The sequence below is a fragment of the Procambarus clarkii genome, chromosome 58 (assembly GCF_040958095.1).
Source record: "Procambarus clarkii isolate CNS0578487 chromosome 58, FALCON_Pclarkii_2.0, whole genome shotgun sequence".
NCBI lineage: Eukaryota > Metazoa > Arthropoda > Malacostraca > Decapoda > Cambaridae > Procambarus > Procambarus clarkii.
The window spans coordinates 8215132-8242043 of record NC_091207.1 but is presented as its reverse complement, the minus strand read 5'-3'; the positions used below and the strand labels follow the sequence as shown (position 1 = coordinate 8242043).

At 45.2% G+C, this 26912-nt stretch overlaps 1 protein-coding gene across 1 annotated transcript in view; it reads left to right on the top strand.

Annotated features, from left to right (window-relative positions):
• RIOK1 (RIO kinase 1) overlaps positions 1-26912 on the top strand; it is a 113334-nt gene that overhangs the window by 68149 nt on the left and 18273 nt on the right. The window contains exons 6-9 of the mRNA XM_045758172.2: positions 477-619; positions 5227-5413; positions 14645-14763; positions 24082-24185. Coding sequence (XP_045614128.1) covers positions 477-619; positions 5227-5413; positions 14645-14763; positions 24082-24185 — 553 coding nt within the window. The remainder of the gene's footprint in view (positions 1-476; positions 620-5226; positions 5414-14644; positions 14764-24081; positions 24186-26912) is intronic.

The following is a 26912-nucleotide window of genomic DNA, read 5'->3' as shown; positions in this document are numbered from 1 at the left end:
CCCCAAACTAATATGGCACATATTGGTTTGATAGTTTCAGCGAGCCTCCGGGGCTCGCCCAATAAATGGCATTTCATTACAATCTAGGCTGGTTTTTCTTTTTATTTAAGAAGAATATTGAGCTTAACTTTGAACCATGAATATAATAGGGATACGGTATATAACAATTCACTTGCATTGTTGTATTATAATGTATCTGTATTTAGTATTCACTTTTGTATTCACAAATATCAAAATAAACTAAAATATTAAGAGGATAAAAGAAGAGAATATAAAATAATTAAGGCAGAATGGGAATGAGAGAACAATATTACAGTATTTTAAACATATTTTGAGTTTTAAGAATGCTTACAGATCATCAAATGGAGCAAACATTGCCCCATAATTGTCCTTAAAGCACTATTTCTAATGTGTCAAATGTTGTGTCTGTGATTATTTTGAAAGCGGTCTACATGCTAACAATGCTGTATTTCCAGATAAATGGATGTATTTCTACTGGCAAAGAGGCCAATGTTTATCATGCCTTGGGTAGTGATGGTCAAGACTATGCCGTCAAAATCTACAAAACCTCCATCCTCACCTTCAAGGACCGTGATAGATATGTCTCCGGAGATCACAGGTACATTTCTTTCACACTTGATCAAATATTTTTTGGTCAATTAGTTTTCCATCAATCAGTTTCTCTTAATATTGCTAGGATGTAGGAAATATTGTTTTTAATTTATCTTTTATCTTAGAGCAGTGGATTTCAACTGGCAGGTCGCAATATGTTTTCTGGTGGTTGTGGAACCTAAATTCTGCGTACTAGTATACAGTGGTATCTTGAGGATATCATGAGATGATTTCAGGGCTTTTTAGTGTCCCCACAGCCCGGTCCTCGAACAGGTCTCCACCCCCAGGAAGCAGCCTGTGACAGCTGACTAACACCCAGGTACCTATTTTACTGCTAGGTAACAGGGGCATAGGGTGAAAGAAACTCTGCCCATTGTTTCTTGCTGGCACCTGGGATCGAACCCAGGACCACAGGATCACAAGACCAGCGTGCTGTCCGCTCGGCCGACCGGCTCCCCTCGTGGTACCTTCGGTTTCTAATTTAATCTGTTCCCAGAGATGGTTTGACAACCGAAAATTCGGAAATGAAAACAAATTTTTCCGGAAGAAATAATGCAAGTTGTATTAATTCATTCCACACACCCAACAATATTAACTTAAAATAAATTTTATACACAACACTACTCATATTTTTCATACACAAAACAATCGGATATAAATATATACCATAAATAAAATAAGTGAACATTTAACTGCACTTTACCTTTACTGAGGACTCTTGTTGGCGTATGGGAGACGGTGAGGAGGGAGGGAGGGAGGAGCAGTGTTGGTGTATGGGGAGGGTGAGGAGGAGGGGGGGGGAAGGTGTTGAGTGTTTAGAAGGACCGTCCCCTGCTCACCTTTTACGCTGTCATATCTGCATCACTGGTTCCGGATTTTTCCCTCGCACATTTCCCTGCCTCTGTTATGTGGCAGCCAGTCAGAATCAGTTAGTCACAACATGTCAGTCAAGCATTCACAGTCAAGACCAGTCACAGGCAGTCAATCATTCACAGTTGTGGTGTCAAGACCAGTCACAGGCAGTCAATCATTCACAGTTGTGGTAGCAACCGGTTAGGCACTTACGGTCAGTCACGCATTCACAATCAGACATTCACAGTCAATCAGCTATTCACAGTCAATCAGGCTTTCACAGTTGCAACCAGTTGGTAAACAATAAGAGTTTAATGTCAGGTGCTCAGGCAGTCTGGCACCTGATCCAACAGCTGGTAGCAACTAAGCCTACTAATTAATACTGTCCAGATATGGCTGGGAGGGGTACAGCTGGGGGGGTCTGGTGTGGGGAATGGGGGGGATGGAGGTAATGGGGAGGGTCCGGTGTGCTGGATGGGGGGGTCTTGGGGAAGGACCAAGGGTGACCAGCTCCTGTGTTAGTACTAATTGGAAGCTCGCCCACTCACGCCACCGCCTCTGCTAGACTTTGCCACCTGTCCTGCTACTCATCTTCCCACCCACTGTCTCCTGACTGCCCTGCTACCCACCCACTCTGAGCCTGCCCTGCCACCCACCTTCTTAGTCTTCCATCTGACACCCGCTCGTTCTACTGCCTGCATGCCAACTATGCCAACCACCTCACTACTGCCCGCCTGCACGCCTGCACACACTGACACCTGCACGACCACTGCTGCTCACCTATCCACCCACTTTGCCGCCTGCCCTGCTACTTATCCATCAACTTACTCTCATGTTCCCACCCACTCGCCCTCCACATGTTTTCCCTTAGCGCTTAAACTGTGCATGGCATACCTATACTACCGGACTCGAGGGTACCACGAGTTCAGTTTCTCAGACTTACTGAAATGCTTTACAATTTTTTGTGCATAATCTACTAGCAAATCCTGCAACTTTGTCTAAATGATCACAAACATAACTTGAAAAATAAGAAAATAAAAAATAATTATAAAATTGAATATTGAAAACTTCGGATTTTCAAATCGGCTGCAAAAATATAAAGTATCACCAATTGTTCATTTGATGTTTATTATGCACTCAGAATAGCATATGATCTTCATTTTCATAGATTTAGAATATAGGTTTTTAGTTTAGTTTACTGTAAAAAAATAGTCAATGTGGAATTTGAAATATGTGCCAAATTTAGACAACAAAATTTATAACTCCAAATGTTTAAGGTTTATGAAAAAAACATTCTAATAGGATTGTAGAACAGTCAGCTGTGCACACTATATGTAAAAATGGTGATAATCGGTCAGAAACAAAATTTTTTTAAACTGACTCAAAGTTGAAACTCTAGTTTTGGAGATAATTGAAGTTATTGACAATGAATAAGGCAGTTCTACTTCATGAATTTACTTGCATGTTTTAATAAACTTTGTTTGGCATTCGTACTCGAATATATGAAAGTTGTAGGACAATCTGTATTGGAATGATGTCAAGAAAAAATACCCGCCAAAAAACAAAATATAGGGATAATTATGATTTAGGGGATAAAGATGTATACTTTATGTAAGTGATAAAGCCCTAATCTGGTCCCTAATCATCAAAACAACCTAAAGAGACAAAGAAAATAGTTTGAAATCTGTGAAAAAATCAGCCAAAAGAATTTTGAAGTCCCAGGTTCTGCTTGTTGTGACTGATATATTTGTTGACCAATTTCATTCTATCTTCACATAGTTAGGGACGGGTATGCACTCTCCACGATGTCAAGGTTACATTCTATCTTCACATAGTTAGGGACGGGTATGCACTCTCCACGATGTCAAGGTTACATTCTATCTTCACATAGTTAGGGACGGGTATGCACTCTCCACGATGTCAAGGTTACATTCTATCTTCACATAGTTAGGGACGGGTATGCACTCTCCACGATGTCAAGGTTACATTCTATCTTCACATAGTTAGGGACGGGTATGCACTCTCCACGATGTCAAGGTTACATTCTATCTTCACATAGTTAGGGACGGGTATGCACTCTCCACGATGTCAAGGTTACATTCTATCTTCACATAGTTAGGGACGGGTATGCACTCTCCACGATGTCAAGGTTACATTCTATCTTCACATAGTTAGGGACGGGTATGCACTCTCCACGATGTCAAGGTTACATTCTATCTTCACATAGTTAGGGACGGGTATGCACTCTCCACGATGTCAAGGTTACATTCTATCTTCACATAGTTAGGGACGGGTATGCACTCTCCACGATGTCAAGGTTACATTCTATCTTCACATAGTTAGGGACGGGTATGCACTCTCCACGATGTCAAGGTTACATTCTATCTTCACATAGTTAGGGACGGGTATGCACTCTCCACGATGTCAAGGTTACATTCTATCTTCACATAGTTAGGGACGGGTATGCACTCTCCACGATGTCAAGGTTACATTCTATCTTCACATAGTTAGGGACGGGTATGCACTCTCCACGATGTCAAGGTTACATTCTATCTTCACATAGTTAGGGACGGGTATGCACTCTCCACGATGTCAAGGTTACATTCTATCTTCACATAGTTAGGGACGGGTATGCACTCTCCACGATGTCAAGGTTACATTCTATCTTCACATAGTTAGGGACGGGTATGCACTCTCCACGATGTCAAGGTTACCTCTACAACAAAATCAAATAATAATAAAAAAAAATCCCCTAATTTTTTTTTTTTTTTTGGGGGGGGGGGGGACTCCTTTGGCTCCATGGAGCTATCCAGGCTGATATGTAATATATTTGACTCTGGCATCAATCAATGTGAATGGAGTTCATAGGTCTACCAGGGACCACGAGCCAGAACCTGGCCTCCTCAGAGAGGCACGAGGAGCAATGGCCTATAGAATAGCACATGTGATTTGGAGCATTCTATGTCTGCCATCGACCAGGGTCAGACACCCAGAAAGGTAAGCATCCCAAAACAAACCCCTAAGCTGGTTGAAACTACTACTGAAAGTCAATCGAGCGGACAGAACTCTCCAAAGAAAAACAAGCAAACGAGTAGATACTTATATATAACGTCTGTATATAGTGAATAAAGGCAAAAACAGTATGGTGGGAGGAGGAATGTTGGCGAGTGAGCTGTTGTTGAAGGAGGGAAGGTGGTGGCATTGGCTGGCTGGTGTGTGGCGGCCACTCGCCATTGTTTTGATTCGCCATACCAATTTAGTGGTATGTTATGCTGAACATAACATGCAGATACTTATATATAACCTGTGTATATAGTGTAATAACAGCAATTTTTTTTTTTTGAGATATATACAAGAGTTGTTTATATATACGCCTCAAATTTGCCAGACTTCCTCGCTCAATTGCGGCCAAAATATGTCGCCTATGATTTTTTTGTTCGTTTTTCCATGGCCAGGGAACACAAATGAACACCTTTTATAAGAGGAATTTTATTTTTTATTTTTTATTTATTGCCCCTGGCCGTGATGCAGACTATAATCACAAGAGCAGCCCAGGGGTTAAGCAATAGTTAAACTCATATTTAATTATTGTTTGCTGTGTACAGTATATTTTATGGAATCGGTAACCAAAAAGTAGAGCAACTTTACTTTCATATTTGTTGTGAATGAAGTGCCCTCAAGGTTAACTAAGTAATGAGATGTTCTTTCTAACTCAAACAGATTTATTGCTTGATATGCAGTACAGTATAACTTTGCCTCCAGATTTCGTCATGGGTATGGAAAGCACAATCCCAGGAAGATGGTACGGACGTGGGCAGAGAAAGAGACAAGTAATTTATTTCGTATGTATAACTGTGGCCTGCCTGTGCCACGCCCTGTGGTTCTGCGCTCTCATGTGCTTGTTATGGAGTTTTTGGGTACAAATTCAATGCCATCACCGAGACTGAAGGTAATTACTGGTGTTATGTATTGCCTGTTTTGTTTTGTGTTTCATGGGGTGATGAATTCCATGCTGCTAGTTGGGTCTTAAAATGCCATTCTAACGTGTGCTAGCTTCCTATGTGTTGCCAATGTTATTCTGTTTATATGTGCCATTGGTGGTGGTTCTAAAATTATTTCCACTCTAAAGTCTTTCATTTTCCTATTCCTATACATCATTGTCTTTACTTTATGGTGCCATTATTTCTGGTCTCCTCTTGTAATAACCCTACCTGCTCTTCCCTTACTCCACTTCACACCCCAGTTCAACACTGCTTGCAGCTCAGTATGACCCTCACTGAACTACAGCTAATTATTAAACTGAAATATTAAATGGGGGAAGAATGAAGAATGAAAAGGTTATGAATTTAATTATGACTAAATAAGACTTACACATACTTGACTGCCACCACCTCCCCCCTGACCATCTGAATGTGTCTATTACTGATCTCTCAGGAAGGAAAGGGATCAATAATCATGAACTCGAGGGCATATGAATCTTGATAATCTTGGGAATTAATTTACATAATTTTACTTGACTTATTGAGGAATTCAGGGCTTCCAATATCACACGAGAATACCGCATATAAAAATGACTCGACAGTAATCAAAGGGAACGGATAACTAAACACAAGTACATTAATACACTTATTTTAATTAAAACACATATATTGGAATCAAATTGAAAACGTGTATCCTGCTTTAATAAAACATCCTAAGAGGCAACAGAATATAATACCGATTATACATGAAATAATCAAGTGGCACAATACCTTAATACTGCAAATTCGGCCAAAAATGTTGACTGGTTTGTCCTCCAGATCAGAAGATCTGTATCCCTGTGAAGCCCCAAGACACACTAACCATTATTTTCTGTGGGGAGCCCCTACGGCTCCCTGGAGCTTATCGGGCTAATGTATGTTATGTTAGACTGGGACATTAGCTATGGAGTTCAGACCTATCAGGGACCAGCGCCAGAACCTGGCCCCTTCAGAGAGGTTTCAGGGAGCAATGGCCCTGGAAAACCCCATTATGGTTGGGGTTTTTCCTTATCTGCCATCAACTGGGGTCAGGCACCCAGAAAGGTAGGCATAACAAAACAAACCCCACATGTTAAAAAACTACAACAAAAAACCGAACAGAGAGGTAGAAACTCCCTATAATCCCAAGAAAACAATCAATCAATTTACTGCCGCACCGGTCGTCCGCGCAGCCCTCCCCTCCCCGGGAGGAGGAGGAGGGGGCACCAGGCCTCACCGCGCTGGCTGCCTTCAGTTCGTAAGCTAGTGTCAACCGGGATAGACGCTTCTCTGGGTTCATATTCCTGGGCAGTGTGTGCTTCGTGTGGCGTTCTCTGCTGTCTTTGTGTGATGGCCAGGAGTACCTCATCAGTGCCGGGGCTGCATGCGCTTAGGGGCTTCCTTCCTTAGGCGCCCTGTGAGTACTGCCCCTGCGTGTCAGGGTTATCTTCCCTGGGGCATTCGGGAACCGGTCCTGTAGGGGTTCTTGCTGCTCGGCATTTGCCTCGCCCTTGGGGCCAGCTGGGGCTTGGGGCCCTTGTTTAGCCTTGGGTAGGGAGTGGTGTTGTGCTGGTTAGGGTGTCGAGGTGTTGCGCGGCCTGCCACCTAAGCGGTGACCGGTTCCTGTAGCCTCTGGAGATGGTGTACTTTTGCGGGGTTTTACTTTTATGTTTTGTTTTTGTTTGCCTGGTGGAGGTTCTGCCACGTGGGTCTATAGTTCCCCCTGACATTGTTTTGGTGGCCCTCTGCTAGGCCCCCGCGCTTGTACACGACCCAGGGGATTTTCAGTGTTATCATCTACCCTTGTTTGTTTGGGTTTCTTAACCGGTTAGCAACACCTTGCCTGGGCTTCCCGTAGTTTTTACCCTACGGGCCCTGGAAACCCCCGTCGGGGCTCGGGGACCCATGGATGTGTCTCCCGAGTTCCAGCCTGCCTTGTGCGGGTTTGAAGGTTGCAGTGTGCCCTTGTGTCAGGGTGACAGTCACCTGTTTTGCCTCCGTCATGCTGCCTGTTGGGTCAACGACACCTTTGACCCGGAGTCATGCGAGTCATGTTCTCTGCTTGTGCTCCAGTTTTACTCTGAGGATGTTCCTGTTAGGGTACAGGCAGCATCAGTGTTGCATGTTAGGTTTAGGTTATTGCAACTCGCTAGGTTGGTTTCCCACCCGAATGCCCCGAGGCTGCTCCGTTTTGGTTTTGGGGACCCTGACCTGGGGGCGTTAGTCGCTCTGGCTTTGGCTCCTGCCGCGCTCCCTGGTCCTTCCCCTGTGGTTCTTTCTGCACCTTCCCCCCCTGTGTCCGGCTCCAAAACGTCTGAGGGTTTCGGCCTCGGCACAGGGTTTAGTTGGTAATGAGACTCGGGCTGCCTCGGGGGCTGCCCCATCCGGGTCGGGAACGGAGGCATTTGAGTCGGTTCCTCCTGCCGAGGCTTCTAGGTCCCACCAGCAGACCCCTTTCTTGTCTGCCTTTCCCTTGGACTCTGCCTTTTCTTCAGGGGTAGAGGGTTTGGAGGACGGCTCTGCCCCGGGTCCCGACGTGGGGGATCCTGGGGCTGGGGAGGAGTCAGCCTGGGGGCCTTGGGCCCCCTGTGACCCTGCTTGGGTGCTTTTGCCTTCCTCGCGGGGCTTATTGTTGCAGGGGGATGGATTTTCTTACCCCCCCCTTCCCTGTATGAGTATGGTTTGGGTTCGGCTCCTCGCCGGGTTCGGTTCCAGGCGCCTTTGGGTACCTCGGGTCCGTCTTTCTAGAGGTTTTCTACTTCCCATATCTCCGCGAAGGTGGCTCGGGAAGCTCTTGCTGCATACCTCTTGCGAGACCCGGGTTATGCCTCTGCAATGGATCCGTCCTCGTTTGAGTTCAGTTCTTCCCGTTTTTGGGTGCGTTTGGAGGTTTCGGAGTCTTCCTGGCTGCCCTTTCTTTTTGTTGGGGGCGTGGCATGGGTTCTATCGGACCCGCACGCTTGATTGGCAGGAAACTGCTACTTTTATGCAGGTTTATCTGGGAGGCGAGTTTGAGCACCTAATGCGTGCTTGTTCGCTCTCGTGCTTTCTCGGGATGTTGGCCTTTTCCAGCTTCACGTGCAGGTTCCTCAGCTTTCGGCTTCTTTGGTTGCGGAGGAATTGTGTGCCCGTGGGCATTTAGCTTCGGTCTTGCTTTTCTTTTCCCTTCGCGAGCTGTCTTCTGCTTGGCTTGAGGAGGATGTGGGAGCGTTGAGTGAAGGGCCTTCATCCGGGGGCACTGACTTCTGCAGCAGTGATCGCCCTGTTCGACGTTTGGGTTCTCATAAGGGGTGTCGGTTCTTTCGCGGTTTGCCCCGTTGACGGGGCGATGGGGGGGGAGGTTCGTTCTGTTTGCTCATGCTTGGTCCCACGATTTGTGGGCCTTTTCGGTCGTGTCATCTGGCCTGCGGTTGCGTTGGACGTCTAGTCCTCCTTTCGGGGGTTCGGGGCTAACAGGGCAGGTTTCTTCTCCTGCACTTCGTCTAGTCGTCTTGGAGTGGGTGCACTTGGGCGTGGTCAAAACGACTACGTCCCTCAGGTGGGTTCCCCGTCTGTTTCCAGTACCGAAATGGGACTGTGTGGATCTGCTGTTCATTCTGGACTTGTCCCGTTTGAACCCCTGGATTTCTTGCCCCTCCTTTCGGAAGACTACTCTGTCTCAGGTCCGGCTTCTGTTGGAGCCGGGTGCCTGGATGGTGTTCCTGGACCTCAAGGACGCCTATTGGGACGTTCCTATTCATTCGGGGTTCAGGGACTGGTTAGGTTTCATGGTGGGGCGTCAAACTTACCGTTTTCGATGCCTACCTTTTGGCTTGAATCTGGCACCTCGTGTTTTCACGAGTCTGACCCGGGTTGCAGTGACCCGTCTGCGTCTTCTAAGGATTCGGGTTTTGGCCTACCTCGACGACTGGCTGGTGTGGGCTCCTAGTCGGTCAGCTTGTCTGCTCGCCAGGGATATGGTTCTTTCCCAGCTCGCCAGATTCGGGTTCCTGGTGAACTGGAGGAAGTCCCATCTGGTTCTGTCCCAGGTTCGGACCTGGCTGGGTCTTGTTTGGGATTTTTGGACTGCTTTCTTGTTCTCCCTCCAGAGGCGTTGCGGCTGCGGGACCGCCGTCGGCATTTTCTGAGGGGGTCCCGGGTCACTCGGCGGTTGCTCGAGCGGTTGTGCGGGAGTCTGAACTTCGCCATGCTAGTCTATCCACCTGGTCGGGTTTGGCTTCGGTGTCTGTTTTGGTACCTTTGGGGACGTCCCTTTCGCCTCTCTCGCGATCGTTGGGTTCGTCCTCCGTGGGCCTTGTGTCGGTTGCTGCGTCACCGGCTTTCTCTTCGGGGTTTTAGGGGTTCGGTGCCTTGGCGCCTTCCCGAGCCCTCACTTGATGTGTTCATGGATGCGTTGTCTCTCGACTGGGGCTTTGTGACCAGTGCTCACCAGGCAGGCCAGGGACGGTGGGGTCCGTCCTTCCGTCGGGTTCACAGTACAGTTCGGGAGTTCGCGGCAGTTTGGTTCGCGCTTCGGAGGGTTCGGGTTGCTCGTGGATCGACCATTCGTCTCCATTCGGACTGTTCTCCAGTGGTTCATTGCCTGAACCGCGGGGGTTCTCTTCGGTCCTTGGCTTTTTGGGGTTGGTCTCTTCGAGTGGTTCATCAGCTGGATTCTCGGGGTTTGGCTTTCCATGTGGTTCATGTCCGGGGAGTGTCCAACGTTCTGGCGGATTGTCTGTCACGCTTCCATCCCCTGTCCACGGAATGGACGGTCGACGACGACTTGTTTCGTTGGATCTGCCAGACGTATTGTCTCAGATGTGGATGCCGCGAGGCGTTCGCGGTGGATGCCTTTCGGTAGGACTGGTCGAGGTGGGGTTACCTGTACCTCTTTCCCCCGGTCCAGCTGTTGCTTCAGGTTCTGGTTCGGTTGGAGACATTCCCAGGGAGAGTAGTCCTTGTGGCCCCTTGGTGGCCGGCCCAGCCGTGGTTTCCGATGCTATTGGCTCGGTGCCTGAACCCGGGATGTTTCCCGCGGCTCCGTCTCTTTCAGGAGGCCGGCCCGGTCCGGTACAGGGCTGGTTTGAACTTCTCCTTAGCTCTTCGCATCTGGTCTCTTTGACGCGGGTGGATCACCATTTCTATGGTGATCAGGTGGCTTTGTTAATGGTGTTCGCACCCGAGAGCTTCGTCTCTGCGACAGTATGAAGTTTCCTGGCATTCTTTTCGCCATTTTCTAGCTCTTCGTAGGTTGTCTTTTCTTTCGGATCGGGTTGTCTTGTCCTTTTTTTCTTGGCTTTTTCAGGACCGTCATTTGATGCCTAATACTGTCACCTCGTATCGTGTGGCGCTGGCGGAGCCGCTCAAGCTAGCGTTCGGTGTGGATGTCACATCCGCCCCGTTTCGTAAGCTTTCCCGTGCTATGTTTCACCTCCAGCCTGCTCATGCGTCTCCTGAGCCGTCCTGGTCCTTGGACAGGGTGCTCTCATATCTTTCCTCTTCTCGGTTTGTGGTGGCCCCTTCGGTTCCAGATTGTTTTTCCAAGGCTTTGTTTTTGTTGGCATTGGCCTCTGGGGGCCGGGTAGGGGAGCTTCATGCTCTCCTCCGACGCAGGGGTTTCTGCTCTTTTGGTCCTGGGGTAGGTTTGTTCGTTTGCAGCCTTGTTCATCTTTTCTGGCGAAGAACGAGACTGCTGCTTTCTGGAGGGGTCTGTGGGTCATTGATGCTTGGTTTGTTCGGCCGGGGGTGCATCATGTGTTGTGTCCGGTTGCAGCACTTTGCCGTTACTTGCGGGCTTCAGCTGGGGTGGGTGGGGATGCGCTTTGGGTTGATCCGGATTCCCTTGTTCCCTGTTCCAGGGCTCGCGTGTCTCAGGTTGTCCGCAGGGTTATTAAGTCTAGCCACCCTGCAGTCTTTCCTCGTGCCCATGACGTTCGGAAGTTTGTAGCTTTGGCTGCCGTGTTTGGTAACATGTCTTGGGCTCATATTCGGGTGCGTGGATTTTGGAAGTCGAACAGGGTCCTGACCACCTGTTATTTGGTGAACGTCCCTGCTCCTTGGTGTTCTTGTGTTGCTTTGGGTTGCAGGTTGCAGCCAGTTGTCTCGACTTCGCGTTGAGGAGTTTGTGGCCGCCGCCTCCTGGGTAAGTCCCTACTGTAATTCCTTCTCTTTGGGTATGTAGCTCCAAGGACCCGTAGTGGCTCCCCACAGAAAACCAGCGTTGAAGTTTCTTTCTTTCTGAAGTTTTCCGGAGGCTCCCTGGCTACCCTCCCTCCCACCCGGTCGGCGTTTTTTTTTTCACTTTGGTTGAAGCCTAGTTTCCGAACTGATGGCAGCTGGCGCGCAGTAAATTGATTGATTGTTTCCTTGGGATTGTAGGGAGTTTCTACCTCTCTGTTCGTTTTTTTGTTGTAGTTTTTTACCATGTGGGGTTTGTTTTGTTATGCTTACCTTTCTGGGTGCCTGACCCCGGTCGATGGCAGATAAGGAAAAACCCCCAACCATAATGGGGTTTTCCAGGGCCATTGCTCCCTGAAACCTTTCTGAAGGGGCCAGGTTCTGGCGCTGGTCCCTGATAGGTCTGAACTTCATAGCTAATGTCCCAGTCTAACATAACATACATTAGCCCCATAAGCTCTAGGGAGCCTCCAGGGCTCACCCAGAAAATGGCGTTTCATTACATTCGACGCTGGTTTTTTGTGTATTTTGACGTCCAGCCTCAGAACTGCAGGGTGGATAGCTGGCGTGAGGGTCTGGGGCTTCCCCCTTCCCCCCTCCTGGGGAGGGGGGATTGCTCAGACAGCGGCGTGGCAACGTAGTGATGTCATGCTAGTTTGCTAGTTTTCATTTGGGGAGTTCTCTCTCGGTAGCAGTTTCTTAACCAGAATAGGGGTTTGTTTTAAGGTGCTTACCTTTCTGGGTGCCTGACCCGGTCGATGGCAGACATAGAATGCTTCCAACCACATGGGGGGTTTCTATAGGCCATTGCACCTCGTGCCTCTCTGAGGGGGCCAGGTTCTGGCTCGTGGTCCCAGGTAGGCCTAGAACTCTATGCACATTGACTGATGCCAAAGTCTAATATATCCATATCAGCCTGGATAACTCAAGGGAGCCTCTGGGTCTCGCCCAGAAAATGAAGTTTCATTACACTCAACGCTGTTTTTTTTTGCTTTCATTGCCATATCGTTTTCAGAATTTCTTTCTGATACTCTTCTTATGTTAATGTAGTTGCTCCTAGCTCTGTTGCATCTAATCCTGTTGTTCTCTGTCCTTTGTCTTCTGTACTTCCTCCACTCCATCCTACTTCTCATTTTTGCTTCCTGATACTGTCTATTAAACCATGCGTTATTATATCCCTTCCTACTTTTTTCTTTACTGTTGGTATAAATCTCTTTGGCCTCCATGCATTTCCATTTGACTAGGTCCAGCATATCCTGGACTGTTTTTCCTCTAATTTCTTCCTCCCACTGCACTTCTCCAAGGTATTCCTTTATCCTCCTGTAATCCCATTTTCTGTAGTCAACTCTCTCTTCCCAGACCTCTTGTCTCATGGTCATAGTTTTAAATTCCATCATGTAGTCAAAGACTAGGACACAATGGTCACTGGCTTCTAGTGGTATTTCATGTTCCAAATTCTCGATGTCTTCTTCGTTCTGGGTGAAAATCGGGTCTAATAGGCTCGGTGCATCCCCCTCCTCTTTTCCTTGTGTCTTCCTTCACATGCTGTGTTAGGAAACTCTATAACATCTAACTTTGCTCCCCACGTTTCTTCTTCGCCACGGGGATTCCTTGATTCTCAATTGATCTTTATGATTTAGGTCCCCCATGACCAGCAGTTTTGCTCTCATTCTGTGAGCTGTTATTGCTGCCCTCCGCAGTTCATCTATACATGCCTTGTTGTTGTCATCATACTCCTGCTTGGACTTTCTACTGTTTGGTGGGGTGATTGTAGATTATCAAGAATAATAACCTTCTTCCCATCTGCTGTCAGAGTTCCATGTATGGAGCTTGTGCTTTCATTAGTACCCGGATTTTCCCAGGTCCTCAAACTTCCATTTCCGCTTTATTAGGAGTGCCACTCCCTCCTCCCTGTCTCTGCGACCTTTATATATCTTATCACTTGTTACCCCCTGGGAAAGATTGCATCCGAGATCATGTCATTTATTTTAGTTTCCACTATTGCAATTATGTCAGGATTTGCCTCGCTAACTCTTTCTTTCGTCTCTTCCGCTTTATTGGATACCCCATCAGCATTGGTGTACCATACCTTGAGACTCTTCTTGAAAACTCTGGTATCAGAGTTCACCCTTTCTCTGGGGGTCTGGGGGGGGGGCTACTGGGGTAGGGAGGGTTTGAAAGGCATAGGGAGGTTGAGAGGTAGTGAGTCTGAGAGTCAAATTGAGGTTGAGAGGTGGGGGGGGGGAGAGCAGGAGAGGGTGAAAAGGGGAGAATGGAGCATGTGGGGTGGGAGTGGGAGAGGTTTTATTAGTCAGAGGGGGAATCAGGGGTAGGTGTGGGTTTTGGGGTAGAAGGGAGGGAGGGGAGAGAGGGAGGTGGGGGCTGAGAATGGAAGTGGGGTAAGAGAAAGGGTTTTGTGGGCAGTGAAGAGGTGAGGGGGGGGGCTTGCAAGGTGAGGGAGTCATATGGGAGCTGAGATGCAGAGGAGGGGTGAGGGATGGGCAGGGTTTGAGAGCAGAGGGGAGGAGGGAAGGGGGAGGGGCATTGAAGGGTAGGATGGGACAGATGGGATTGGATGCAATGGGCGCGGAAGACCCTATCTGTATATCTAACACAAAAGTGTGTTACTGTTACTTCCTGAATGCATAATTCGCTTTCGCTTTTTAGCATAGTCTATATCCGCCGGGGTCAGCTGAGGGGGATGGCTCAGAAAATACAATTAATTACAATACAGTACCCTGTTATTTGCAATAATTCTGGATAGAATTTTTTTTTTTCTATCTTATATATGGATATATAAGTGTTTTGTTTAGCTTTATTCATTAATTGTACTGTTCATTAATTGGTAAAATAGTTTGATGTGCACTATATCCACTATATCATATTAACCTTTATAGCACACATTTGTCTCTGTGTTCACAGATGCATTTTCTTACGCTATTCATGGTAAACTCGTTTATTTTAGTTACTCAAAGGTCACAATGTTGCTATTTTTACTAATTACTGGACAATGTTTCTCATAGGATGCAGAGATTTCTGAAAATAAAGCCCGAGAGCTGTACTACGACCTGGTGATTCAGATGTGGGTTATGTACCGTCAGTGTCATCTGGTTCATGCTGATCTCAGTGAATTTAATCTCCTGTAAGTTTTTTCCCATCACTGTGTTTGGGCTTAGTTGTGTGTGCATGCTTAATAAATAGTAAGTACTGTATATTAATAAATATTGCTAGTTGGAACTCCACCGGGTAGGGGGAAGGTGTAACTAGAAGTGGTAATTAGCTTACGACTGTGTACCTAGTTGTCAGGGTTAGCTATGTTTATTATATTTGAATGATTATATGAGTTGTATAATTTTCATCTATACAGTTGGATGTTTTGGAGTGCTCTCTCTTGCCGCAAGGTTTGACCTCCTGGCTGGGGTTGACCTATTATCCAAGCACCTCTACTGAGAGAACCAGGTTCTGCTTCTGGTTTCCTGGTAGGCGTTTATGTCTGTACTTGCCTAGTTGTGCTTGTGGGGATTGAGCTCTGGCTCTTTAGTCTCGCCTCTCAACTGTCAATCACCTAAGTGTAGTTACAGGATGAGAGCTACGCTCGTGGTGTCCCGTCTTCCCAGCACTCTTTGTCGTATAACGCTTTGAAACTACTGACGGTCTTGGCCTCCACCACCTTCTCCCCTAACTTGTTCCAACCGTCTACCACTCTGTTTGCGAAAGTGAATTTTCTTATATTTCTTCGGCATCTGTGTTTAGCTAGTTTATATTCATGACCTCTTGTTCTCAAAGTTCCAGGTCTCAGGAAATCTTCCCTATCAATTTTATCAATTCCTGTTACTATTTTGTATGTAGTGATCATATCACCTCTTTATCTTCTGTCTTCTAGTTTTGGCATATTTAATGCCTCTAACCTCTCCTCGTAGCTCTTGCCCTCCAGTTCTGGGAGCCACTTAGTAGCATGTCTTTGCACCTTTTCCAGTTTGTTGATGTGCTTCTTAAGATATGGGCACCACACAACTGCTGCATATTCTAGCTTTGGCCTAACAAAAGTCGTGAACAATTTCTTTAGTATATCGCCATCCATGTATTTAAAAGCAATTCTGAAGTTAGAAAGCGTGGCATAGGCTCCTCGCACAATATTCTTTATGTGGTCCTCAGGTGATAGTTTTCTATCTAGAACCGCCCCTAGATCTCTTTCTTTATCAGAATTCCTTAAAGATTTCTCACATAATATATAGGTTGTGTGGGGTCTATGTTCTCCTATTCCACATTCCATAACATGGCATTTATTAACATTAAATTCCATTTGCCAAGTGGCGCTCCATGTACTTATTTTGTCCAGGTCTTCTTGAAGGGCATGACAATCATATAAGTTTCTTATCCTTCCTATTATCTTAGCATCATCAGCAAATATGTTCATATAATTCTGTATACCAACTGGTAGATCATTTATGTAGACAATAAACATCACTGGTGCAAGAACTGAACCCTGTGGTACTCCACTTGTGACATTTCTCCAGTCCGATACATTGCCTCTGATCACAGCCCTCATTTTTCTATCAGTCAGAAAATTTTTCATCCATGTTAGAAGCGTACCTGTCACTCCTCCAATATTTTCCAGTTTCCAGAACAACCTCTTATGTGGAACTCTGTCGAAAGCCTTTTTTAGGTCCAGATAGATGCAGTCAACCCAACCATCTCTTTCCTGTAATATCTCTGTTGCTCGATCATAGAAACTGAGTAAATTCAATACACAGGATCTTCCAGATCAAAAACCATACTGTCTGTCTGATATTATATCATTTCTCTCCAGGTGTTCTACCCATTTAGATTTAATTATTTTTTCCAATATTTTGACTATTACACTTGTCAATGATATCGGTCTATAATTAAGGGGGTCTTCCCTGCTTCCACTTTTGTAGATTGGAACTATGTTAGCCTATTTCCACACATCAGCTACAACTCCTGTAAACAGGGATGCCTGAAAAATCAGTTGAAGAGGAATGCTGAGCTCAGGTGCACATTCTCTCAGAACCCATGGTGAAACTCCATCTGGACCAACTGCTTTATTCTTATTTAGCTCCTTGAGCATTTTTTCCACTTCGTCTCTAGACACCTCTATGTGCTCTATGTTGTTCTCTGGAATTCTTATTGTATCTGGTTCGCTGAAGATTTCATTTTGTACAAACACACTTTGGAACTTTTCGTTTAATGTTTCACACATTTCCTTTTCATTTTCCGTGAATCTATTTTCCTTTTTCAACCTCTGAATATTATCCTTTACCTGCAATTTGATGTTTATGAATTTATAGAATAGACCTGGTTCTGTTTTACATTTATCTGCAATCCCTTTTTCAAAATTTACTTTCTGCCTCTCTCCTCACTGCCGTGTAGTTGTTTCTCGCATCTTTGTATCGCTGGTATGTTTGGGGGTTCGACCTCTTCCTGTATTGATTCCATTTTTGTGTCTTTTGGTCTCTGGCCCTCTCGCACTTTCTGTTGAACCAATCCTGTTTCCTAGTTCTGCTTCTCTGTTTTGGTAAAAAAATTTTTGTGCCTTTATCATATATTTCACAAAACCTGATATACATCTCATTCACTTCCTTGCCTAGCAACAAGTCTGTCCAATTATACTCACTAAAAATTTTTCTAAGGTTGCCATAATGTCCTCTCCTAAAGTCAGGTTTTTCAATTGCATCGACCGTCATATTTTCTTCCAGATTATAACGCATTGCATACTTTATTCCCAAAAAGACATGGTCACTTTTACCCAAGGGAGTAAAGTTGTTGAGGCATGCGGTGTGGCCTAACTCCACTGACTGAAGCCCCCAGACTAAAATAGCGTATATCAGTCCTATAGCTCTGGGGAGCCTCCGGAGCTCACCCAGAAAGTGGCATTTCATTACATTCAATGCTGGTGTTCTGTGGAGAGCCCCTTTGGCTCTTTGAAGCTATACTGAGCTGATGTGTATATGTTAGACCATGGCAACAGTCAATTGATGGAATTCTAAGCCTACCGGGGACCATCGCCAGAATCTGGCCCCCCCTCAGAGAGGTACGAGGAGCAGTGGCCTATGGACACCCCCATGTAGAGGGGTGTCTATTTGCCATTGCCATCTTCCCCCATTGGAAGCAGTATATCTGCTATGTACCTGGTTAGGCACCCAGAAAGGTAGATACCTGCTTGATAAGATCTGTTTGGGTAGGAATCCTAAAATAAACTTCAGGTGGTTAAAAATTGCTAACCGAAAGCCAAACAAGCAAACAAAACTTCCCAATCAGAAAACAACAAACAAGCATGACGTCATGACAACCTCCGCACCGCTGTCTGTGCAGCTCCCCCCTCCCTGGCAGGGGGAGGGGGGTCCCTGACCTCCCATGCTGGCTAACCAATCCCAGTTCTGAGGCTGTTGTGTTAGGTGGTGGTCGATTGACTCCGGCTCCAATCCTTGAGCAGTGCTGTGCCTTGTGGCGTTGTGCTGTGGTGTGGTGGTGTGTGAGCCAAAGGTTATTCCAGAATACTTGGGCTGCATGTGCTTAGGGTTACCTTCCCTAGGTGTCTTGTATGTACATCCCTTGCAGTTTGGGGTTACCTTCCACAAACATTACTGTTTGGGGGCTACCTCCACAGGGTTCTTTTGCTGCTTGGTGATTGCCTGCTCTTGGGGTCAGTTAGGGCTTTCCGACCCCTGTTTGGCCTTGGGTAGGAGGTAGAATAGTCGCTGGCAGGGGCGCAAAGTACAAGTACCGTGCAACTGACTTATAATGTGTATAGCAGCCGGTTCTCTTCCTCCTGGAGATGTTGTGCTTTTGCGGGGTGTTTATTTTCTTTTGTTTTGTTTTGCCTGGTGAGGGTCTGTGTGGTGTGACTGTAGGACCACTTGTATTATTTGGGTGGCCCTCCGCTAGATCCCCGTGATTGCACACATCAGAGGGGTTCAGCTTTTAGTTTGCTTGCTTGGTAGCTCTGGAATAACCAGTTAGCAGTACGTACCTTGTCTAGGCTTCCCTTAGCAGTCAGCCTAAGGGCTCTGGAAATTCCCATTGGGGCTCCTTGTTCCAAATGGAGGAGACCTCCGAGTCCCACCTTGCTTCATGCGAGTTTGAAGGTTGCTGTGCCCCCCCTTGTCTCAGGGTGACATTCGCCGTCTTTGCTTCCGCCATGCTGCCTATTTGGTCAATGACACCTTTGACCCATGGGTCTTGCAAGTGGTGTTCCATGCGTGTACTCCAGTTTACCCAGTCCACTGTTACTGATATTCGAGTGCAGGGAGCTTCTGCATTGCCCCGCAGCTGCCCCGTTTGGGTCATAAGGACCTGGACTTGGAGGTGATAGTCGCCTCGACTTTGGTTTTGTCCGTGCCCAAAAGGTTGGGGTTGAGGTGATAGGGGTTGAAACCCTATTGGATAATGACAGGTGAAATGTTTTCATGCTACCTCCACAAAGAAGAGAGGAATCCTCCCCGTAACATTCCCCTTGGGCCTTGAGGTTCCTCTAAAAAATGCACTCCAGGAGCTCTGTACATGGCTACGGGACACACATGGGGAAACCCCGTGGTAGAACAGGTTCCCCTAAGATCCTCCGATGCTAGCCTGGAAGAGAAGCAAATCCCTCAAGGATCTCAACGGCTCGTTAATGGCACACGCAACTCTGGTTCTGAGACCCTCATGGATCTTCCAGGAAAACCCAACGAGAAGAAAGATGCTCCTGTGCTAACTCAATTATAGCTTTGTCTCAGCTGCCTTGCGTTAATGGCACATGCAACTCTGATTCTGAGACCCTCATGGACTTTCCAGGAAACCCTAATGACAGATAAAACATTTTCATGCCACCTCCACAAAGAAGATAACGAGCAGTGGGTGGACCTGCGAGAACCCATTAGACACACTAGGGATAGGATTTGTTGGCGAAACCGGCACTCCACACAAGGGTACTCTTTCACTGAGTTTGAGTCTTTTTTTTCAGGAAGGTAAGCCAGGGTGGGGGGGTGATTGAGATCCTACACTTGACACTAGGCAGCTGGTGCGATGAGGTCCGGGGCTCCCCCCTCCACCTCTTGGGCGGGGAGAGCTGTGCGGACGATCGGCGCGGCAGTAAAGTGTGATGTTTGCTTGTTTCCTTGGGATTGTAGGGAATTTCTACCTCTCTGTTTGGTTTTTTGTTTGGTTTTTACCATGTGGGGTTTGTTTTGTTATGCCTACCTTTCTGGGTGCCTAACCCTGGTCGATGGCAGATAAGGAAAACCACATTAGCAACCCCAACCACAAGGGGGTTTTCCAGGGCCATTGCTCCCTGAAACCTCTCTGAAGGGGCCAGGTTCTGGTGCTGGTCCCTGGTAGATCTGAACTCCTTAGCTAATGTCCCAGTCTAATATAACATACATTAGCCTGATAAGCTCCAGGGAGCCTCCGGGGCTCGCCCACAAAAAGGCGTTTCATTACATTCAACGCTGGTTTTTTGACATTATGGTTTGAACCATCTCATTTCATATCCAGCTCCTTGCATGACTTCTTTAGCTCAGGTCTGCCTGGTGTTGCCGGTGGATTCCTGGATGATATTCCTGGACCTATTGGTATTTTCATATTACTTTCCAGTTCAAGGAATCTTTTGTGGTGAGGCTTACCTCTACCAGATTCTCCCATTTAGCTGGCTCCCTGGACACTCGTCTCTCTTGGGTGCTAATGGTTTGCAGCTTTGCTTACCATGATGACTGGCTGGGATGGTCTCCCAGCTAGTCCACATGTCTGCATGCCAGGGATCTGGTTCTTTTCCAGCTGGCCAGGTCTGGGTTTTTGGTGAATTGGAGGAAGTCTCATTTGGTTCCATTGCAGATTTGAACCTTGTTGGGCCTCGTCTGGAATTGTTGACCATTTTTTCTCTCGCTTCCGCTTGCATTCCTGCTGCACTTGAACATGTGTCTCAGCTGGTGGTGGAATCTCTAGATCACCTGGCTTTGGCTCTGTTTTGGTATAGCCATGCCCTTATCCAACTTAATATAGCACCCCCAATACCATGAGCCTCTATCTTTTTAATCAGTCTTTTATATGGCACTGTATCAAAAGCTTTGCTAAAGTCAAGGTACACAACATCACAAACCTTACCACTATCAACTGCCTCAAGTATGCTGGAACAAAATAATAGCAAATTTGTTAAACATGAACGGCCATTTGTAAAAGCATGTTGTGAATTCTTTATTAATTTATGTTTTTCAAGATGATGTTGAATGGTATTTGCAATTATCGATTCAGGTAACTTTCCCACAATAAGCTAATTGGCTGATAATTTGACGCAAGTGATCTATCTCTTTCCTGGAAAATTGGTACCACATTAGCAACCTTCCACGACTCTGGCACTCTGCCTGACTCTATTGATTTATTAAATATGGTAGACAATGGCTGTGAGAGAGTGTCTCTCAAGATTCTCCCACAGCTGACTGGAATGGCTCATTGCTGTGCACAGTGCACCGATCTTCTGCACAAGGTCCTATTTCTGTTAACCCTGGATAGTGACCTGGCATGTTGGGTATCTCCAGAATGCCCACTTAACCAGGAGCACTTTTATAATACGGAGGCCGCTGTATGTCCAGGCAGGAAGTAGATACAGGGAGTTAAGCATACTTGCCACCAAGGGTCAGTGGGTACATTGCCCGGTGGGAGCGTGAGAGCTGAGGGGAGACGCCAGCAGCGTCTGACCTCTGGGGTCAACCGGCGCGATAGTGAATAACAGCTATGACGTGTTCGTGACGTGTTCATGACGTCACTCCTGCTACTGCTCATCGAATGAGCTAATATGATTGGTTCCCGCTTATTTGCTGCAATGCCATTGGTCAAATTGTAACTCTTTGTGCTGGGTGCCACGAGATGCCCGGCAGCACTTGTAAGGCATTCAAGTGAGGGACACCAAACCAAGAGGACGTCTTCTGTTCTGTCTATCGGCCAATAGACTGAACAACCGTCCATTCCTCACCGTCAAGTTAACTCAGCGTCTGAAGATTATACGACACACTCGCCCAGAATCACGAGTGTGAATATATTATTCAGAAGCCTAAAGTGACAAATCTCAAGAGCGAAACAGACTGGTATCAGGTAACCCCTGGTGACAAAGATCGTTGTGAGTGAACTAAGGCAGTGCCGCCACCTAAGTAACCTGTGTGTGACTTTATCACAAGTGTACCTGCATGGTACCACAGCCACCGCCACTTGTCCCGAGCGTGTACCCCAGTACCTCGAGGCGCCCGCCGCCACCGCCCTCACTACTACGTGACGTCACCACCTTGCTCATCGCCAGTGCCAGTGTGTGTGCGTGTGTCTGTCTGTTAAGCATACAGCCCGCCCTACTGCAAGTACCCTCCGTGTCTACGAGCGAAACCAGCTGTCAGGCCACCTACAAGTGCTTGTATAAATGTGCCTGAGTGAGTAAGGAAAGGTACCTATCTGTAAGTACGAGATCTTGTCATTGTTTTATTGTGTCTGTGTTGATCTGAGGGATCAACCACAGTTCTCACCTTCTCATACCTGTCACAGGTTATAGGTGAATCGACGGTGAATGCGTGTTTATCTGTGTGGTATCATTGCATTTCACTCGTCTGTGAATGTGAGCTTCACATACACCACACATTTAGTTATTGTGTGATAATATTATTGTGCATGTTATTGCCTGTCCCATTGACAGTGTATTTGTTGATTTATTGCATATCATCAGTACCGAGTATCCGGTTGGAACTCTTGTGATCCCTTTGCATACCGGCAGTTAGGTTGCCGTGTTAATGATTGGCTGTCAACTGTGTTAAGTTAGGTGTTACTCCACGAGTGGATACGAGTTGATTAGCAAGACGTCAAGAGTCTCGCTAATATAACCATAGCTTTGCTGACGCCAATCTAAAGTAAATCAAGCACCCTGTGTATTAGTGGTTAAGTTAGTAAATAAACTACTGTTAAGCTTTATGCGGTGTTTCCATTGAACCACTTCTGAATACTGCCAATCAAATACTGAAGCCTTCAGTTCTAGTGTCTTCAACACCGAGTTATCTATTATTCACTAAACTAAAAATGTGATGAGGACCCTAGGAGTCCCTTAAAGTGTTAAATCATTGAGGAGATTCCAACGATCAACGTGGAGCAGGACCAGGTGAGGCTAGTCTGAGAAGAGACCCTCAAGGACTCTAACTCGACCTTGCTCCCAGGCCCTGTACGGTTGCTCTCGTATTTTCTATTCTGCAAATTCCGACAGCTTTCTGCCACATGTACATTGGCGACGTACGCATTGCAGTAGTGAAAGCAAAAAAGAAAACCCCCACAATGTCTCACACAGCTCCTCTTTGCATTCTTTAAGCACTCTGACAAACAGTTCATCCGGCCCTGGGGATTTGTTTGGCTTGAGTTTTACTATTTGTGTAATAACATCCTCCCTGGTAACCGCTAAACCAACCAACAAAGTCAACTTGTCCTCTTCTCCACCCACATAGACTTGTTCGACTGAAGGCATAACGTTAAGTTCCTCTTTAGTAAATATAGATAAAATATTTATTCAAAATACTGCTCATCTCTATCATTATCCATTATCTGACCTGTCTCTGTTTTTAATGAACCTATCCTTTCCCTAATCATTGTTCGATATAACTGAAAAAAATGTTAATATTAGTCTTTGCTTGCCCAGCTATGCGAACTTCATAGTCTCTTTTGCCCTTCTTATCTCTCTCTCTCTCTTTTTTTTTAACATTTCTAACCAGTTGGATGAATTCTTGTTCTAAACTGACTTCCCCATTCCTAATCCTCATGTACCAAGCTCTCTTTCTACCTATAAGGTTCTTCAGATCCTTTGTTAGCCATTTCTGGCCATTATTATTCGATATATTCATGTTGTATGGTATAGGACGTTCCTGTGCTTTGATTAGAATATTTTAAATGAGTTATAATTTGAATCCACATCAAAATCCCTTTGTACATCAACATTGGACCACCAATGTTTTCACAGGATTTCATTTGTTCTCACGTTCTTGTACAATGGTTTTAGGTCAAAACAGGTTTTAGGCCTTAACAGAAAATAAAGAAAAAGAAAATTTGCTCTTGGGAGAACAGGTTCAGGGGTCCAGATGAATAAAAAAAATTTACTGCGCCAAGTAATCAGCTCAGCCGCTTATAGTTTGTACGAGGTCTCGCCATAATTAACAAGGACGTAACTTGGCAATCTATGGGATGACAAGTTACAGTTGGAATGAGCTGTTGAGTTTGTGGAAAGGGCTTTTGTGCATGCATTCTTGGCTGGATTGAGTTTTCTTCTATTTTCCAAGAATTAGTATGACATATTGAAAACAGTTTGACTTGTACGAAGTATTCGCAGCTATGAATGAAATCCAGTTCGGAGATGATTAGGAACTTGCTTTACTAGGAGTGACCCAATATCTTTGTAAGGAAAATGATTTTCATCTTCATATCTATAGGTTTATATATTTTCTTTCCACAGCTACCATCAGGGGCGACCATTCATCATAGATGTGTCTCAGTCCGTCACCCCAGACCATCCACATTCATTAGATTTCTTGCGAAAGGATTGTACCAACATCACAGGTTAGTCGGTTTTCATGTACAGTATGAATTTACAAATTTACGTGAATTCCCTTGGGTGGTAAATAACCAGTATTTAGAGGGTACAGTGTGTCAACATTTTGCTAATGTGTGTTACATTTCAGCAAGTTGGTATTAAGAGAAGCGCTGTTTACACACTAATATTCAGTAGAAGCCATGAGGAGAATTTGAACCTATGTTCTGGGTACTCCCAAGCAATGCTTTAGATCACAACACCAAGACATGGTCAAGAGCATAGCAACCTGGAATCCTCCTCATGGCAACTACTAATTTTCTCATTGATACATCATGTTAATAGGATTTCTTTTTGTATTTGAAAAGAAGTGTAGGTAGTAGAATTTCTAAACAACAAACCAGAGTGCATCGGGGCATTGTGTGAAACCCTGGTTAGGCTTCAGTGGAAGCCTAAAGAACCCTAGAGGATTCGGTTGAATCGCAGATTGCAATGCTTTTGACCACGTTGTGGTGTAGTGGTCTAAGGCGTTGCTTGGGAGTACCCAGAGCATAGCTTTGAATCCTCCTCATGACTCCTACCGATTTTCTCAATAATAATAATAATAATAATAATAATAATAATAATAATAATAATAATAATTAATAATAATAATTCAGTTATACTAATAATAATAATAATAATAAAAATCATTAAAAATAGTTAATAAGGTAGGATGGGTCTAATTTAGCTTTAAAAACAGTGTTATTTAAGTGAAGAAGGGGGGAGGGGTTAAACTTTGTTATTAAAGATGGAAGGTTATACACTTTGGCAGGAAGAACATAAAATATAGACCAAACCACACACTAAAAAGATGAAAAGACGACGACGTTTTGGTCCGTCCTGGACAATTATGAAGTTGATTGTAATGAGACAAGAGGTATGGGCATAAGTAAAACAAGAGAGAGAGAGGTGAGGAGGAGGAAATCTGCGAGGAAAGTAAGAGCAAGGCAAAAGATAGGTGTAATAAAGGGTATGTAGGGGGGTAATACAGTATCCACTCAATTTAATGGCCTATATGGGGCTGAGCCCTAGTCGTTATTTCCGGAGCTCCGTTATTTCTGAAGTTAAGTTGGGTCGGGTAATTTTTCAAGTAACATTCAGGTAGGATATATTTTATACTGTATAACTAAAATTAAATAAAGTTCATTGTGTAATTGCATTCCAATTTAGTGCCACACCGACGATTAAGCCAGTTGTTGGCTGCTGCATGGATGATGTGTGAACACGGTCTGATCAAGCCCAGATGGGTGGGAAAAAATTGATTCATTCCTTTGTATTGCAAAATATTTAATGTATCAATCAGCAAGTTAATATTTTCTCAATAATATTTTAGAGATGTGTTTTGATTTACCCTGAACAGTGCAGGTAATGTATTTCTAATGTTACAACACAGGCTGTGGCGGCCATGCCATAACAATGGCGATCGAGCCTTGTCACTGAGAGCTAGCCAAGACGAAATATTTTGAGCTCACCTATTCTCTGCTGACGATAAAATATACATTTGCAGAGACTAATATGTAGCTTTTGTTGAAAAAAAAACAATTAATATCTTGTAATACTATAATAAAATTGGTAAATTGACTTACTTTTAATGAAGCTGAAGATTATGAAGCTGTGAAGATTACGTCATCTTCTGCAGCGCTTGTTTTATATTGTTTATATTGTATACAGGGTACATACTGTATGTACACTTATTTTCAGGCATATTTTAATAGAGTATCCTTCTGTTTCTTGATGTCACTTACTGTACTTTTCCCGATGTTAAACTCTGCTGCTGCTCGTGCATGAGAATATCCTTTAACAAGTTTCTTAATTAACTCCAGCTTTTGTGCAACCGTCAGGCGCTTCCTTTGGGTAACTTTTGGCATTTTTGTAAATTAAAAAGATCACAATTACAGTACAGTAATATCCTTCACAATTGAAGCTAGCCGCGCGAGTTCACAGTAAACAATGGGAACACATGGCCCGGCGGAGTACATACTAGGTCCTTGGGAAAAAAAATACCTAGTGCCTATACTATAAAAGGTATTTAATAAGAAAACAAAGATTTTTGCTTAATAAAAACTGTTTCAAAATATTTTATTAATAATAATTTACAATTTTCTTCATTAAAGTGAATCATTTTAAAAGAAAATTAAGATGTAATATATGACTCTGGACGATCCAGGTCGGTGGCCTGGTCGCCATGTGAAGGGACGCTGATGCCACAACAAACCCAATACCGACAGACCGTCGGTAATATCGACCGCAGACCGGTATAGCAGGCTCCAGATACCGGTCTCCCAAACCGGTCGTTAATACCAGCAGATCGGTATAAAAGAGGCCGTTAAATTGAGTGGATACTGTAATAGAAGTAAATGAGGAAAAAGGATGGGAAGGCTAGTGTTCGGTCACGTTTGTTAGACAGTTTAGAACATTTGAGTATGTACTGTGAAAGGGAAGAGCTAACAGCAACCAAGCCAGGACTAAGCTTATTGTTGGGTAGGTTGTGTATCAGAGCCGAGTCAATGTGACGGCATCTGTGAAAAGTAGAGGCAGGAAAGATTATTTTAGAAGACCAATCAATAGGATGATTAGAATTCCTAACATGACAGAAGAGAGCATTGTTTGTGTCTGCAGTCTTAACACTTCTCTTGTGTTCCCCAAGTCTGTCATTTAGTATGCGGCCAGTTTCCCCAAAGTATTGGAGAGTACAAGACGAACAGGAAATAGGG